This window comes from Spermophilus citellus (assembly GCF_964194105.1).
Source record: "Spermophilus citellus genome assembly, chromosome: 2".
In the NCBI taxonomy this organism is placed as follows: domain Eukaryota; kingdom Metazoa; phylum Chordata; class Mammalia; order Rodentia; family Sciuridae; genus Spermophilus; species Spermophilus citellus.
The window spans coordinates 166759776-166774407 of record NC_138183.1 but is presented as its reverse complement, the minus strand read 5'-3'; the positions used below and the strand labels follow the sequence as shown (position 1 = coordinate 166774407).

At 33.8% G+C, this 14632-nt stretch overlaps 1 protein-coding gene across 2 annotated transcripts in view; it reads left to right on the top strand.

Annotated features, from left to right (window-relative positions):
- Positions 1-3611: 3611 nt before the first annotated feature.
- The window catches only part of DYNC2H1 (dynein cytoplasmic 2 heavy chain 1), a 387437-nt gene continuing 376416 nt past the window's right edge, over positions 3612-14632 (top strand). For both annotated transcript variants that reach the window (XM_081279719.1, XM_081279718.1), the window contains exons 1-6: positions 3612-3940; positions 7430-7600; positions 7895-8024; positions 10046-10164; positions 11137-11281; positions 11984-12216. In XM_081279719.1, the coding sequence (XP_081135845.1) occupies positions 3746-3940; positions 7430-7600; positions 7895-8024; positions 10046-10164; positions 11137-11281; positions 11984-12216 (993 nt within the window). In that variant the 5' untranslated portion in view covers positions 3612-3745. The remainder of the gene's footprint in view (positions 3941-7429; positions 7601-7894; positions 8025-10045; positions 10165-11136; positions 11282-11983; positions 12217-14632) is intronic.

Sequence of the window (14632 nt, the reverse complement as noted above, 5' to 3'; positions counted from 1 at the left end):
CCCAGTGACTGAGGAGGCTGAGGCAGGAGAATTGCAAGTTCCATGCCAGCCTCAGTAATTTAGTGAGGCCCTCAACAACTTAGTGAGATTCTGTCTCAAAATAAAAAAAATAAAAAAGGCTGGGGATATATGTCAGTGGCAAAATGTCCCTGCTGCAATTCCCAGTACAATTAAAAAAAAAATTTTCTAACAGCCTATCTATGTGAGGTTTGATATTCTTCCTATTCTTCAACCAAAAGCACTGTATCTAAGAAATGGAATGCAGAAGCCAAAAAAGGATCCAGCTGTCTTCTACTAAACCAGACATGAAAGAGATTTGCAGATATGCAAAACTGTATTATTCTCTTATCAAATTTATTTTCCTTTTTATAGCTATTTTCATAAAAATATTTTTGTGTTAATTAGAGATGGACTCATTATTTTAAAATAATCATTAAATTAACATTTAAATAATCATTATTATTAAATTAACCATTATTTCAAAAATTCCTTTTAAAATTTCTAGTAGTAAATATTGATAGACATAATTTACATAAATAAAAATTTTTGGAGTCTTCAATTTTTATTATTTATTTATTTTGAAAATTGAATCAGGGCTTTTTGCATGCTACGTGGACACTTTACTACTATATCCCCAGACCATGGAGTCTTCAGTAATTTTTTAAAATACAAAGAGGTACTGACACCAGGTAGTTTGGGAAATGACAGTATGGAACAAAATTAAGAAACTTTGGCTCAGAAATGTTCTGCATCTTGTTCTCCAGCTTATATTTCCTGTTTTTATGCTACTTGCCAGCTAATAAGCCAATGATCTACATAAAAATAAAATTTAAACTGTACCATGAATATTAATTACATTTTTTTTGTTTCAAAAATTACTACAAAAATGAACTCACATGTTTAATGTACACAACAAAAGTTATTTCTTCTTATTTAACAATTGCTGATATTACCGCACATGCACATTGTGACTTAGGGGCATAGGGTCTTACTAATTTATGGTTTTACCATCTCTTCTTGCTTTGTTTTTATCTGCATCCAGTTGTCAAAAGGCAAAGGTACACTCAGTTCTTTAAACTTTTTGCCTTGAAAGTGCCATACATTACTTTTGCTCACATTTCATTGGTGTGAATGGTCATACCTGGATAGTAGCCATGTCTTCTCTATAAAAAGAACAAATGGCTTTTTGTGGATCTGCCTGCCTAGTGCTGTGATACCGTATAAAGAGATTAGTTTGAATTGGATTTTGGTATGAATCTTGCCTTTACTACTCACCATCTCTGTGGCCTCATTCAAATTATTAAATCTCTGAGATTTCTTCTCCTTCTTCCTTCCCCTCCTCTTCTTCCTCCTACTTGTCTTCCTTTTTTTGTATGGGTTACTCTATCACTAAGTCATATCTATAGGCTTTTTAAAATTTTGAGATGGGCTCACTAAGCTGCTGAGACTGTCCTCAAACTTGAGATCTTCTGTCTCAGTTTTCCTTCTTTTTTTGTTGTGAACTTCATAAATATAGGGTCCTAATGTATCTTGTTTCATACTCTATTCATAGTTTTACATGCACAGCAGTAAACAGGATACACAAAATCTCTCTCCTCAAGGGGTTTACATGTCAAATGGAATTTTCATGTTTCTTGAGGTCTGGGTTAAACTTGGGCCATGATGTTCATTGTAGAGTGAGAAGTTCTGTATCCATATAGCCATTTATGTTCTCTAAAATTCTTTTTAGCTACCCAGTTACCTTGGGTTCCTATTTTGATTTTTTTTCCCATCTAGTGTTCCCACTTCGCTGTTTGGATTTTTCCCATCCAGTGTTAGACTCACATCTCCCATCTTATGGGTGTTTCCTGAGAATTTAAATTCATTTACTTTTATAATTGAGAGAAGTTCAGTTTCCTTTCATTGGGACTCCCAAATCTTAGTCAAGGTGTTCAGCAGATAAAAGTCCATCCTTCTACTTCTAGAATAATAGAATTGGAGGAGAAAGTTGTGATTATCGAGGGTAAATAAAAAAATCTGTATATTATTATGTACCCTAGGAAGACAGCTCAGATCTGTGCTAAGATGATGCTTAAAGACTAGACCAAAAACTATGTAAGAGCAGGGATTGTTTCCAGGGCCTGCTTCAGTGTTAGCATATAGTAGCATATACTAAGTATTTTTATAAGAAAAGTGTTTAACTGAGAACATCTTTGATGAATGTACTGACTGAAAAAACTCAACAGTTTAGTAATTTGTAGTGATGCTGTTATGCGATGGAGGCCTTCTGGGAAATAGAGGCAGTGTGAAGACCCCCGCTTCAAATCCCAATTCTTGTGATCAAGTCAGAAAGAGTTCAGATATGCTGCCCAGAGTAACAGGCATGAGTTTAATGAAGGGATATGAAATGGGAAAGGACCCTGTCTAGGGAGAGAGTGGGTCCTCTCGGAGAGGGAGAAAGAAGCCTCTCCTGCACTCCAGTTTTATTAGGGATCCCAGAAAAGTTTCCAGAGAGTCCCACCCAGGTCACCCAGGTCTACCTCTTGACTTTTGACTGTGGTCAGCAAGGTAAACATCAGACTTTCAAGTTTCCACTGCCTTGACAACTCTGGGTCACTTTGGCTCATGCTGACAGTTCTAATTGGATTCTTAACCATAAATTTTTATAGATTTTTATGGTTGAGAGGAATTATAATTAGCTCCTTGATTTTTGAGATCTAGTCTGTGAAAAGGCACATAGAAGGCACCTCCTTCAGAGTAAACTAGGGTCCTCCTATAGACATTATCTCTGGTCTGCATTTCTTCTGCCAATAACAGGTAGTTTGCTGAGGAATGTGAGGTAGCCTGTCCGCTTAAGCCAGGCAGGGCTGCGGGTAAATTGCTTCTTGAAAAAGAAAGCATGTGGGGGTCAGCACAGTGGGTCCAGTTTATAGAATTATTCTCTTAACCTAGAGTTCCCACCATTCTCAGGTGGCTGTCCCCTTTCAATGCCATGAGGAGGAAAATGAAGCCTGCTTTCATTTCTGAATTTTTCTTCAGTGTTTGTTTGTACTTGTTATTAAATAAAGCAACAGTTATCATTGTATATTTTGGCAATTTTATAAGCAGAGTTGTTTTAGGGTTATTATTGAAATTTTCTGAACTTTAGATAAAAATAAATAAAGCAGGAAATTAACTAGCATAGACATTAACATTGTTTTGGCCTTTCATTATCACCCTCTCTAAAAAGTGGTTTTTAAATAATGATCTTTTAAAATCCTCACTTGGTTGAAAGATAGTATTTCTTCATTTTACATAGATGGAAATGAGGGGACAGTGGTTTGCTAATGGATGCACGTGGAAAGGGAGTAAGAGAATCCAGCTCTTAAATCCAGGTTACGCTGCTGCACATTCAGGCTAGATGTACCTCTTCTGATTGTGCATTATAAGAAATCGGTAGGAAGAATAAAAGGTATTTTTCAGTCAATACAAACTTGCCGGAATCTTTTATAATCCATTATCACCGGGATCAGCTAAGGAGCTTGGAAATAGTCGATCACCTCTAAGAGCTTTGCGTGCGTGCGACCGACACAAAAACGTCCGCTGCGTGCCTCCGTAGCGCTCCGTCGCCATAGCGACCGCCCCGGCAACCGCGAAGCTCTCAGATCCGCGGGCCCACTCTGAGTTTTGAGCAGAGCTCTGCTCTTCCCTTCCCTTTCCCTCCGGCCTGGTTTCTTTTTCCTTCCCTTTCCCGCCAGCCCTCTTCCTTGTCCCTCTATCCAAAATCATGGCGGCCGGGATTCCGGACGTTCGGAAGCTCTTCATTTTCACTACTACCCAGAATTACTTCGGGCTGGTGTTGGAATCCTGGGACCAGCCATTGCTGTCCAACTGTCTGGAAATCAACAACTTCTTGGATGATGGAAACCAGATGCTCCTCAGGGTGCAGCGGTCCGATGCCGGATTCTCCTTTTCCAACACGGTACGGGCTCCTTGCACCCCTGCCTAACCTCCCTTTACGTACCCGGGCTCCACCAGAGGGATGGATGGCCGACCGCTCGTCAGCCCTACTCACAGATCCTCGTCTGGAGCCCAAGTCTGTCTCCGCCTGCCTAGCCTTGGAATTAGCCACTTTGGACCGGTACTTAGTACTTGAGCATGTAGTTTCCAAGCCTGCATCCCGCCTGGCAGAAGGAGGTTCCCTGTCCACACAGCTGAATAGAAAATAATTAGATATATTTAAAAAAATATTTATTTTGTACCAGGGGTTGGACCCAGTGGCCCTTAACCACGGAGCCACATCCGCACCCCTTTTTATTTTCTATTTTTGAGACAGGGTCTCACCAAGTTGCTGAGACTTGCTTTGAACTCAGGATCCTCCTACTTCAGCCTCGGAGCCTCTAGGATGATAGGCGCGTGCCACTGCTGCCAGGCTAGAAAGAATTTCTTTCTCTCTCTCTCTCTCTCTCTCTCTCTCTCTCTCTCTCTCTTTCTCTTTCTTTCTCTCTCTCTGGAAGAACAGCACATTATTTATTTTGATTTGTTTTTCTCCTCCCTTTTTTCCGTTTTCCCCTTTGAGGCAAATTCTGGTATTTTTTTTTTTTTTTTCTATTTGTGCACTGACCTTAGTTAGCACTACCTGAGGGAAAAATTAGTTAGGAATTAATCTTTGAAATATGATTTGATATATTCCAAGATAAAGTTTAAATTTCTTTTTTGATGTACACATGGTTTTGATTTACTTTTTGCCCTGCTCCCTCTACTGGCAGGATTGCTTAAAAATGGTTACATTTGCAATCAAAACTCATAAACCTCCAATAAAAATGTAAGATAATTGCCTGACAAAATGAAAGGGGTTAAGCAAATAGATGAAAATTGACAAAACATAGACATATTTTCAACCCCTTCCTTTTGTGTTCAATCTTATCGTTAGGTCTAACAGAATATTTGACACTCAGCAAATATTTGGTCCATTTTTGTAGAATGATTGAATCATTCACTGTATTCACTATGAATCTTATTCTTGAGTTTAATTCTATTCAATAGACATTTGTTTTGAACTTAAAATATGCAAGGTGTTTTGCCAGGCCTGGTGGATTTACAAAATATATAAAAAGGATAGATAATTGTAACTAATGTTTATTTTCACTTTACTCTTCATCAGGCATTGTAAGCATTTCATATGTATTATTGCATTTAATCTCCACAAGACAATAAGATTGGAACTATTCTTATATTATGACTGAGGAAAGCAAGGCACAAAGGTTGTATCCCAAGTGTTAACTGTTCTGCTTCTCTAATACTACAATTCAGAATAGGGTCACTGCTTCTGCCTCCCAGAGCCTCGCTCTAATGGTTTAGGATAACATGTATTTAGTAAATTATAAAACCATGGCAACTCTTGTAAATGCCTTTTAAGATTCAGATGGAATGCAGTGGGAAAGATGGGAAGATTTTCAGTTTGTGAAAATGTATCTTGTGTTGGGATTTGATAGTTGAAGCTATCACTTTTTAAGTTAAAGCTTATACAGGTAGAACTTAGCAGTGTATCTTGCTATTTTTAGTCATATACCAAACTACAATTTTTAGTCATATTTGAGAATATTTTGTTATGTGTGAGAATTAGCATGATGTAATAAGTTAATATCAACAAATATTTATTGAGTGCCTTCTCAAGGTCTGACATAGCCTTAGGTGTTAGGGATAAAGCCGTGAACACAGAGTCCTGACTTCAAGGAGTAACACTGGAATGAACCATGGGTTAAATACACAGATATGTAATGTAATGTTATTTTTATTATTAATACATTAATACATTCTGTTAAGATAAAAATAATATTTTAATAGTGATGGGGGAGGGGCAGGGAACTGCATTAAAATAAAGTAGAAGGAAATACCTCTCTGAATAAGTGACTTTTAAAGTGATATTTGATGAGTTGTAGACAGGCGTAAGTTCTGTGGGAAAAGTGTTCTAAGTTAAAAAAACAAAAAACAAAAAAACCTGTAAATACCAAAGCCTTGAGTTGGGTCTCAGCTTGGTTTCAAGGGGCAGAAAAAAAAAAATCCATGGCGATGGCTTAAGTCTCATGTATACATTAGACTTAGGTTGGAATTTGAAAAGTTGAAGCTATCACTTAAAGGGCAGTGTGTGAGATATGACATGGATTGGTAAACTTACTGTATTGGGTTAGATAATATTTTAGGCTTAGTAGGCTATAAGTTCTTTCTTCCAACTATGACTCGGCCATTATAGTGTGAAAACAGTCATGTAATAAACTGTGTAGTAAGCAATGTAAATGAATGAGTATGACTATTTTCTAATAAAACTTTATTTATGAACACTGATTGATATTTGAAATTCACATAATTTTCATGTGTCAAGAGAGAAGAGAGTTTGAGAAATATATTAATACAAGTAAAGTGTCAGTTCCTTTCCAGTGATTAAAAATTGTAATAATTAAGGTAAAAATGGCATGAAATTAATTTATCTATAAATTAATATATATACAACAGTAACCTTGTTTGAAAGCTTTTTAGTGTATAGACTTCTCTTCCTAGAAAAAGAAATGAAAATAACTCGGAAAATATGTATCTAATGCCAAAACTTCTTTTGAGTTGGCAAAACTCTTCTTGGCTAATGAACTAATTACTATAAACTGTCCTATTTTAAATAAGATTGCTTTAGTGAATTTTGATTAAACTCATCTGGTTCCAATTTTAAATAACCTTAACTATATGACAGTTTAATAAAAAAGTGTGGGGCTGGGGATGTGGCTCAAGCGGTAGCACGTTTGCCTGGCATTCGTGCGGCCTGGGTTCGATCCTCAGCACCACAATACAAACAAAGACTTTGTGTCCGCCAAAAACTAAAAAATAAATATTAAAAATTCTCTCTGTCTCTCTCTCACCTCTCTCTAAAAAAAAAAAAAAAAATGTGATGCTCAAACTCTTTAAGGAAAACATTTTGGTTAAAGCAAAGATGATTTTAGGAGATAAATAAGTTTATTTTGGCAATTTTGAGTACGTGTTATATTATATTATATATATTAAATCATATATTAAATATAATTTCAAAAGAAACTTTAAAATTGCTTTTTCCAGGTGACAAGATCATTAACATTTCTTTTACAGACTTTATCGTGATGGTAGAGAAGTACACTACTCATCATTGTGTACCTTGGGCATCCAACTTTGATCTTTAGTATTCTTGAGTCTGGCTGGAGTAGAATAGTTAGTAGTGTATGTCAACAATATATAGTGTCAACCTATTATAACAGCTTTATAATATAATCACATGTAAGTGGAGATCCATTTTTAAACTCAGGTATTTTTAAGGAGCAGAAATAGATTGGTTTAGTATATTTATTTTTACAGTAACTATTTTTCCATGTGGTAGAATATTTTAAAGCAACATTTCTTTCAAATATTGAATTTGATGATGATAACATTTAACAATTGTTTATCACTTTAGATTGATTTTGGTGACACAAAAGATAAGGTGCTGGTTTTTTTCAAGCTGCGACCTGAAGTAATTACAGATGAGAATCTACATACTAACATTCTTGTTTCATCTATGTTGGAGTCTCCTATTAATTCCCTATACCAAGCAGTACGGCATGTATTTGCACCAGTGTTGTTAAAGGTGAGTAAAGTAGCTATGTAACTATTTATTTATTTATTGTTTTTTACTTATGTATTTGGATAAATGTGTATGTAAACACAAGCATTTATTTAATTTTCTATTAATGAAGTTAATATTTTAGTTTTTAAATTGAAGTCTTTCTTTTGTTGTGCTGGAGAGCAAATTTAGGGCTAAACTATCTTTTCTTAAATTCTAATTTTAAAGTAAACTTTCTTGACAAATAGACTCTGTTTCAGGAAGCCAATGTGATTGGGAATACTTGATCAATGGTTGCTCTTATATATTTTTCTATAGGATCAGGAATGGAGCAGAAACTTTGATCCCAAACTTCAGAATCTTTTGAGTGAACTAGAAGCTGGGTTGGGTGTAGTTCTACGAAGATCAGACTTATCAAAATTGAAACTTAAGGAAGATGATACAAGAGGTATATAACAATATATAATGTTTTATGTTCATAAATCATTTATCAAAGTAACTATGATATAATTATCTCTGTTTACTCAAAGAAAGGGCAAAATGGTTATTTTGTTAGTACATTGCTAAATGAACATATTTCTTTTTTTTTTTTTAAAGAGAGAGTGAGAGACACGGAGAGAGAGAGAGAATTTTAATATTTATTTTTTAGTATTTGGCGGACACAACATCTTTGTTTTGTATGTGGTGCTGAGGATCGAACCCGGGCCGCACGCATGCCAGACGAGCGCGCTACCGCTTGAGCCACATCCCCAGCCCCGAAAATGAACATATTTCTTCACAGATTGTTTTTCATGTTTTTGTAATTTCTCTTAGCATAAATTTTATTTAAATAAAAAGATTTATATGGATGTGGAGAAGACAGAAGTATATTTCTTAACAATATGCAATTTATGAAAATAGAAAATATGGTTGATTCTCATTATTTGCAGTAGTTATGTCTTATAAAGTCACAGTGAAGACTGAATTAGTGAATTCTGAACCATTGCTTCCAGGGAAAATAGAGGATAAAGTTCCTTCAGGCCTTTTGTCACAACAGTTTGTCATCTGATCAATACCTAACCTTATTCTTGGTTTTGTTTTGTTTTTGGTACTAGGTATTTATCCCAGGGATGCTTAACCACTGAGCCACATTCCCAGCCATTTTTTTAATTTTTGTATTGAGACAGGATCTTGCTAAGTTGCTTTAGGGCCTCACTAAGTTGCTGAGGCTGGCTTTGAACTTGCAGTCTTCCTGTGTCAGTCTCCCAAGTTGCTGGGATTACAAGTGTGTGCCTCTGTGTCCAGCAATACTTAACCTTATTTTTTATGTGTTTCTATATGAAGACACTTTCATTTATATATACATACATATATATATATATATATATATATATAATATATTAATCATATATATATGATTAATATTGTCTTCATAACCAACATTATAATAGATGCCTGAAGGAAGCTTACTAACACAAATATTTTTTCCGTAAGGAACCTGACAACTTTCTTGTGGTTGGGAATACTGGACAGAATTTTAGCACTATGCTTGGGGATCATTTTAAGCCATGAAATCAGCAAAATCTTAAAAATCTAAAAAATATGGTGTTAAATAGTCTGCAAAAAGGACATTTGTTTATAGAATGAGATGGGAAGCAAGAAGGTAGACTGTTACATTGTTTGACCTCAGCTGGGAACAGGTATGTCAGGAGACAAATTTTTGCTGCCATAATATATAATATGCAAATAATGAGTACCAACTAATTGTATACCTTGCATTATTAGACCTACCTTCAACTTTTATTTTAAAATATATTTTATCTGAGGGTATCTAATTGTCATTTCATTGTGGCTATAGATAAATTACTATTCATATGAACAATTAATATTAAATTCATAATATACAAATAATTATTTTAAAATATGGGGAGCAGTTTTATATTTTGCTTGTACAATAAACTATATGCTTTTGAAAACTCAAAGTCTCAGGATAGTGCATTTACTTCCAGCTTCGGGTTAGAAAAGTAAAAATTATTCAATTCATTGGAAAATTTAACGTCAAAATTCAAATAACACTATTTTGTTTATATTTTGAAATTAAATTAAAAACAGTTATTGATTAAATTTTAATTATTTTCATTTGGATGGAATTTAAGAGTGTGAATGGTATTGGAATTAGATTTAGGAATATGCATTGGAGAAGCAAGCTCATTGACACAAGATGCAGAATGTTTGTATAGATAGGAATGGTTTACAAAAGTGTGCAGGAATCATTCTGAACAACAAACTCAACAAATATTATGTGACTTGCAAATTTGGGTTCTAAAGTGGATTTATCTACTATTATCTGATAGAATTTGTATATTTTCAAGCGTATAGGAAATGTGCATGTATCTAGATATAACCAAAATTAGCAAATGAATCAAATAATTTTCTGGATTTTCATTTTCCATTGAAAATTTCTTTCTTTTTCCTTCTTTACTTTCATAGGTATTCTTACACCAAGTGATGAGTTCCAGTTTTGGATAGAACAAGCTCATCGTGGAAATAAACAAATTAGTAAAGAAAGAGCCAATTATTTTAAAGAATTATTTGAATCAATTGCAAGAGTACGTGATTCATACATAGTTATATATCAGGCTTCTTATAAAAGTATTTTAGGATTGAGTTCTTACTATTTTTCTGTTTTAAAATCTCCTTGATAATTGTGAATAAAATGTATACTTCACACATAACAAAGTTTACTTGAGGTGTATTTAAAATGAGGAAAACTTAGAAATACAAATCATATAAAACAAAAAAAGTTAAATTCTTATCTCTAGAAATATCTTCTCAAATACAAAATTACTTTCCTACAGGTACTTGGCATGAAACAAAAACTTAATATAGTTCAGAGGTTTATGTGCATAGAGGTGATATATTCTTTTGAAATAATATTCACTTTACTCAAATTAACATTTTCAAAATGACCTGAATTATGATAAATATCTTAGTTTTATGCTTATTTGATTGATTATTCCTTGCTGTATCTTCATAGAGATTAAATAAATAATTTTGACTGCAAAAAGTGTATTTTGAAAACAAATTTTTATAGCAATTTTCTACTTGTTTCACTGTTATTTCAATAATATCATCTTGGTGGTCTGTTTGAAATAATTTTAAGCTTTTTTTTGAAACAATGATAAAATATAGAATGATAAATATTATACCATTTTTGTATTGTTAACCACAATATTATGCAACATATAAAATAACAGTAAAAATGTGAACTACAATGGGTAGTGTGCATATGAAGGTAAGGCTATGTGAACTGGGAATATAAATAAATGAATCTAAATTTAAAAAAAATTAGGTCAAGGGTATAAATAGTGACTAGACTTTATTATTTTATCTTTTGGCTTTCATAAAATTTATGTATATGGAGGGTATTTCCATAAATAAGTAATTATTATGGTAGAAAATGAGAAAACCCTATGGCAAATGTTCGAGTTTTAGCAGTTGAAAAAGTCTGGGATCATTTGACTGTATTACTCAAGTTATAGATATGATTATGTTAAAAAATTACCACATTTTTGTTTTAGGAGTTTTATAAATTGGACAATCTATCATTACTGGAAGTTGTTGACTTGGTGGAGACAACTCGTGATGTTGTAGATGATGTGTGGAGACAAACAGAACACGATCCTTATCCTGAGTCACGAATGTTACATCTTTTAGATATCATAGGTATTAGTAAAGAAATGAACTTTTGGAAGCTTGTCTTATTTTCTTTTTTTCCTTTAAACTCCAACTTAAAAATGTTCCTAATGTAATATAATAATTGCTACTTAAAGTAATTCTTAAAGCAAATCATTTAGAATTATATAGATGTTTGTATATTGCTGGTAACTTAAATCTCTTGTCAAATTCATTGACCATTAATAGAACTAAATTATATAGGTCTTCAATATTTATGCATTTATATTCTACATTTTCAACTGAACAGAAAAAATAATAAAAATATATTGATTTATATGTCAATGTTAAATTTTTGACCTAGAAAAAATCCTTTTTATTATTATACTAAGGAATAACAGATAAGTACATTAAAGGTGAATGTACAAAAATATTTATTGCAATACTATTTGTAATATGAGTAGGAAAATAGCAATTGGGAGTTATTTATATAATACTATTTCCATACAGTAAGCTCTGCCACCTTGCAAAAACTGATTATACATCTCTGCACTTGGAAGGTGTACACAATACTTTGAAAGATGCAGAAATGCAAACTGATGTGTGTGTGTTTTAAACAATATGTTATTGACAGTGTTAGTATAAGGGTGTTCTTGTGGTTTTCATAAAGTCTTTGTTAATTTGTGTATTTTTAAAATTTTGTCAAAAGCATGCATTTTATTTCCATTAAAATTTTGATTTATGTTTTACTAGGTGGTTCATTTGGAAGGTTTGTTCAGAAAAAGCTGGGAACTTTGAACCTATGGGAAGATCCTTATTATCTTGTGAAAGAAAATCTGAAAGCTGGTATTTCAATTTGTGAACAATGGGTGATAGTCTGTAATCATCTAACAGGTCAGGTTTGGCAGCGCTTTGTTCCTCATCCATGGAAAAATGAAAAATATTTCCCAGAAACACTTGATAAACTTGGCAAACGCCTTGAAGAGGTATCTATTTGATTATATGTTTCTTTGTCTTTAAGAATGAAGTGGGTCTTTACTTGTTTGTGAATGTATTTTATATTTAATAAGTACTATACCTCTTATAGAAATTATTTATAGTTTTGAGAAAGGATAGGAGTTAAAGTTCATGTGGGATAATTTATGGCATAGTATTAGGTGCACAGTAGGCACTAAGTGCTAGTTTATGTCTTTCTTTTTTTGGAGTGTGTGTGACAAGTGAACATTGCTAGTCGTGAAATTCTATTTTGTTCTTTGTTGTAAAGAAAATAATCCCCTTCTCTTTCTGTGGAAGCTCTCAGACATTGTCTTTGCTATTGCAGTTATTTTTATATATGGACCTTTTTAATAGGTGGTACTCTTGTTTGCAACAGCTGCCAATTACATAAGTTATGAGTTTCAGTATAGAATTTACCTGTGTACCTTCAAGGGACAGGCAAAATGAAATTATCTGAATATTGTAAGGCTGACTTCACCCCCTCTTGTTTCGGGAAATCATAGTTCTTTGTTCATTTTTTTAATGTTTTTCATTTTGGAATAATTTAAACATACACAAAGGTAAAATAGTATAATGAATGCTTAGGTGTCAGTTACTCAGAATAATTACTGACATTATTCACTCTTTATCTCATCTTTGTCTTGCTTTCTGTGTGCACCTCCCTTTTTTATGCTGGAATATTTTAAAGCCAAAATATATATTACTATCATAAGATATAAGCACAATTACCATTATTCCATCCAACAAAGTGACAGTAATTTCTTAATAATTTCATATTTAGTCATTGTTCATTTATCCTGATTGTTTCAGAATTTTGTTTTATTTTGGATATTGGGGATTGAATGAACTCAGGGGCACTCAACCACTGAGCCACATCCCCAGCCCTATTTTGCTATTTATTTACAGACAGGGTCTCACTAGTTGCTTAAATGGCTTGATTTTGCTGAGGCTGACTTTGAACTTTCGATCCTCCTATCTTAGCCTCTTGAGCTGCTGGGATTATAGGAGGGTGCCACTGCACTCGGCTCAGAAATTGTTTTTATTTTTTTATAATTGGTTTATTTAAATCAGGTTAAAAACAAGCTCCATGTATTGCACACCTGTGCTGAGTTTCTTTTAATTTATTACAGTTTTTCCTGTGTGTTTTGTTATGCAATGCAGTACTCCCATCTTTAGGATTTGTGTTTTTATATTGTGCTATTTATCATGTTTCTGATTCTCCCATTTTTCTAACTAATAAGTTAGCTATAAAGGCTTGATTAGGTTCACTCCCCAGCACTCCTCCTCCCCACCAAAAAAAGAGCCTTGATTAAAGATTTTTTTTCAAGAGTATTTCAAAGGTAGTTCTATATAGTTTTTATGAATTCCATCCAGAGGCATGTAGTGTCTGGATTTTCTATTTTTAGTGAGGTTGAGTTTACTCTGTGGGTTCAGGTATGATCTGCCTCATGGATTACAATCCTCTGCATCAACTTCTTAATGTTTTTAGCATCCTTTGGTAATTATGAAGTGTTGTAAAATGGCTGTTTTCTATCAGTCATTCTTTTTGCCCTTCCTTCCTTCCTTCCTTCCTTCCTTCCTCTCCTCCTCCTCCTCCTCCTTCTCCTCCTCCTCCTCCTCCTCCTTTTTCTTCCTTTTTCGTCCTTCTTCTTCTTTTTTTTTTTTTTTTTTTTTTTTTTTGGTACTGGGGATTGAACCCAGGGGTGCTTAACTACTTAGTCACATCCCCAGAACTTTTTTTATATTTTATTTAGAGACAGGGTCTCACTGAGTTACTTAGGGCCTTGCTTAGTTGCTGAGTCTGGTTTTGAACTTGTGGATGTCCTGTCTCAGCCTCTCAAGTCACTGGGATTACAGGCATGTGCCACTTTGCCTGGCTCTTTCTGCAATTTCTAGTGATTATTATTTTTCTGTAAAGTAGAATTTTCCCCATCAACTTTTTAGTTCCCTGAAATATAGTTTGCATAGCAATGGAAGGATAGACATTTGCTTCTTTCTTTTTATTTATCATTCTTTCAAACATTGAGTAGTAGGTTAGTGTCATGGTAAGTTTCATAGGAGCAAAGAAATTGTTTTGGTAGTATCATGAATTCATGGATTTTTAATATTTTATTGTTTCAGAACACTAATTATTCCCAAATTATTCCATCTTTGGGCAGTAAGTACCCCCCTTAATTTGGGCAATGAGTGCCCCTTTCAAGTTGGCTTCTGTGGCTCTGCTATTTCATTCATAATAACTTCAAGGCCCTGAAAATGTTCCAGCCCAGCCCATTTTGTATATTTTCTGTATTACATCTGTAATTAATTAGCCATTTTTCCAAGAAGACTGGTTCTTTTTACTAGGAAATGATATTTAGCAATGATCTGATTGGGGAAGTGCTGTTACTTAGTTATTATTGCTTTTAG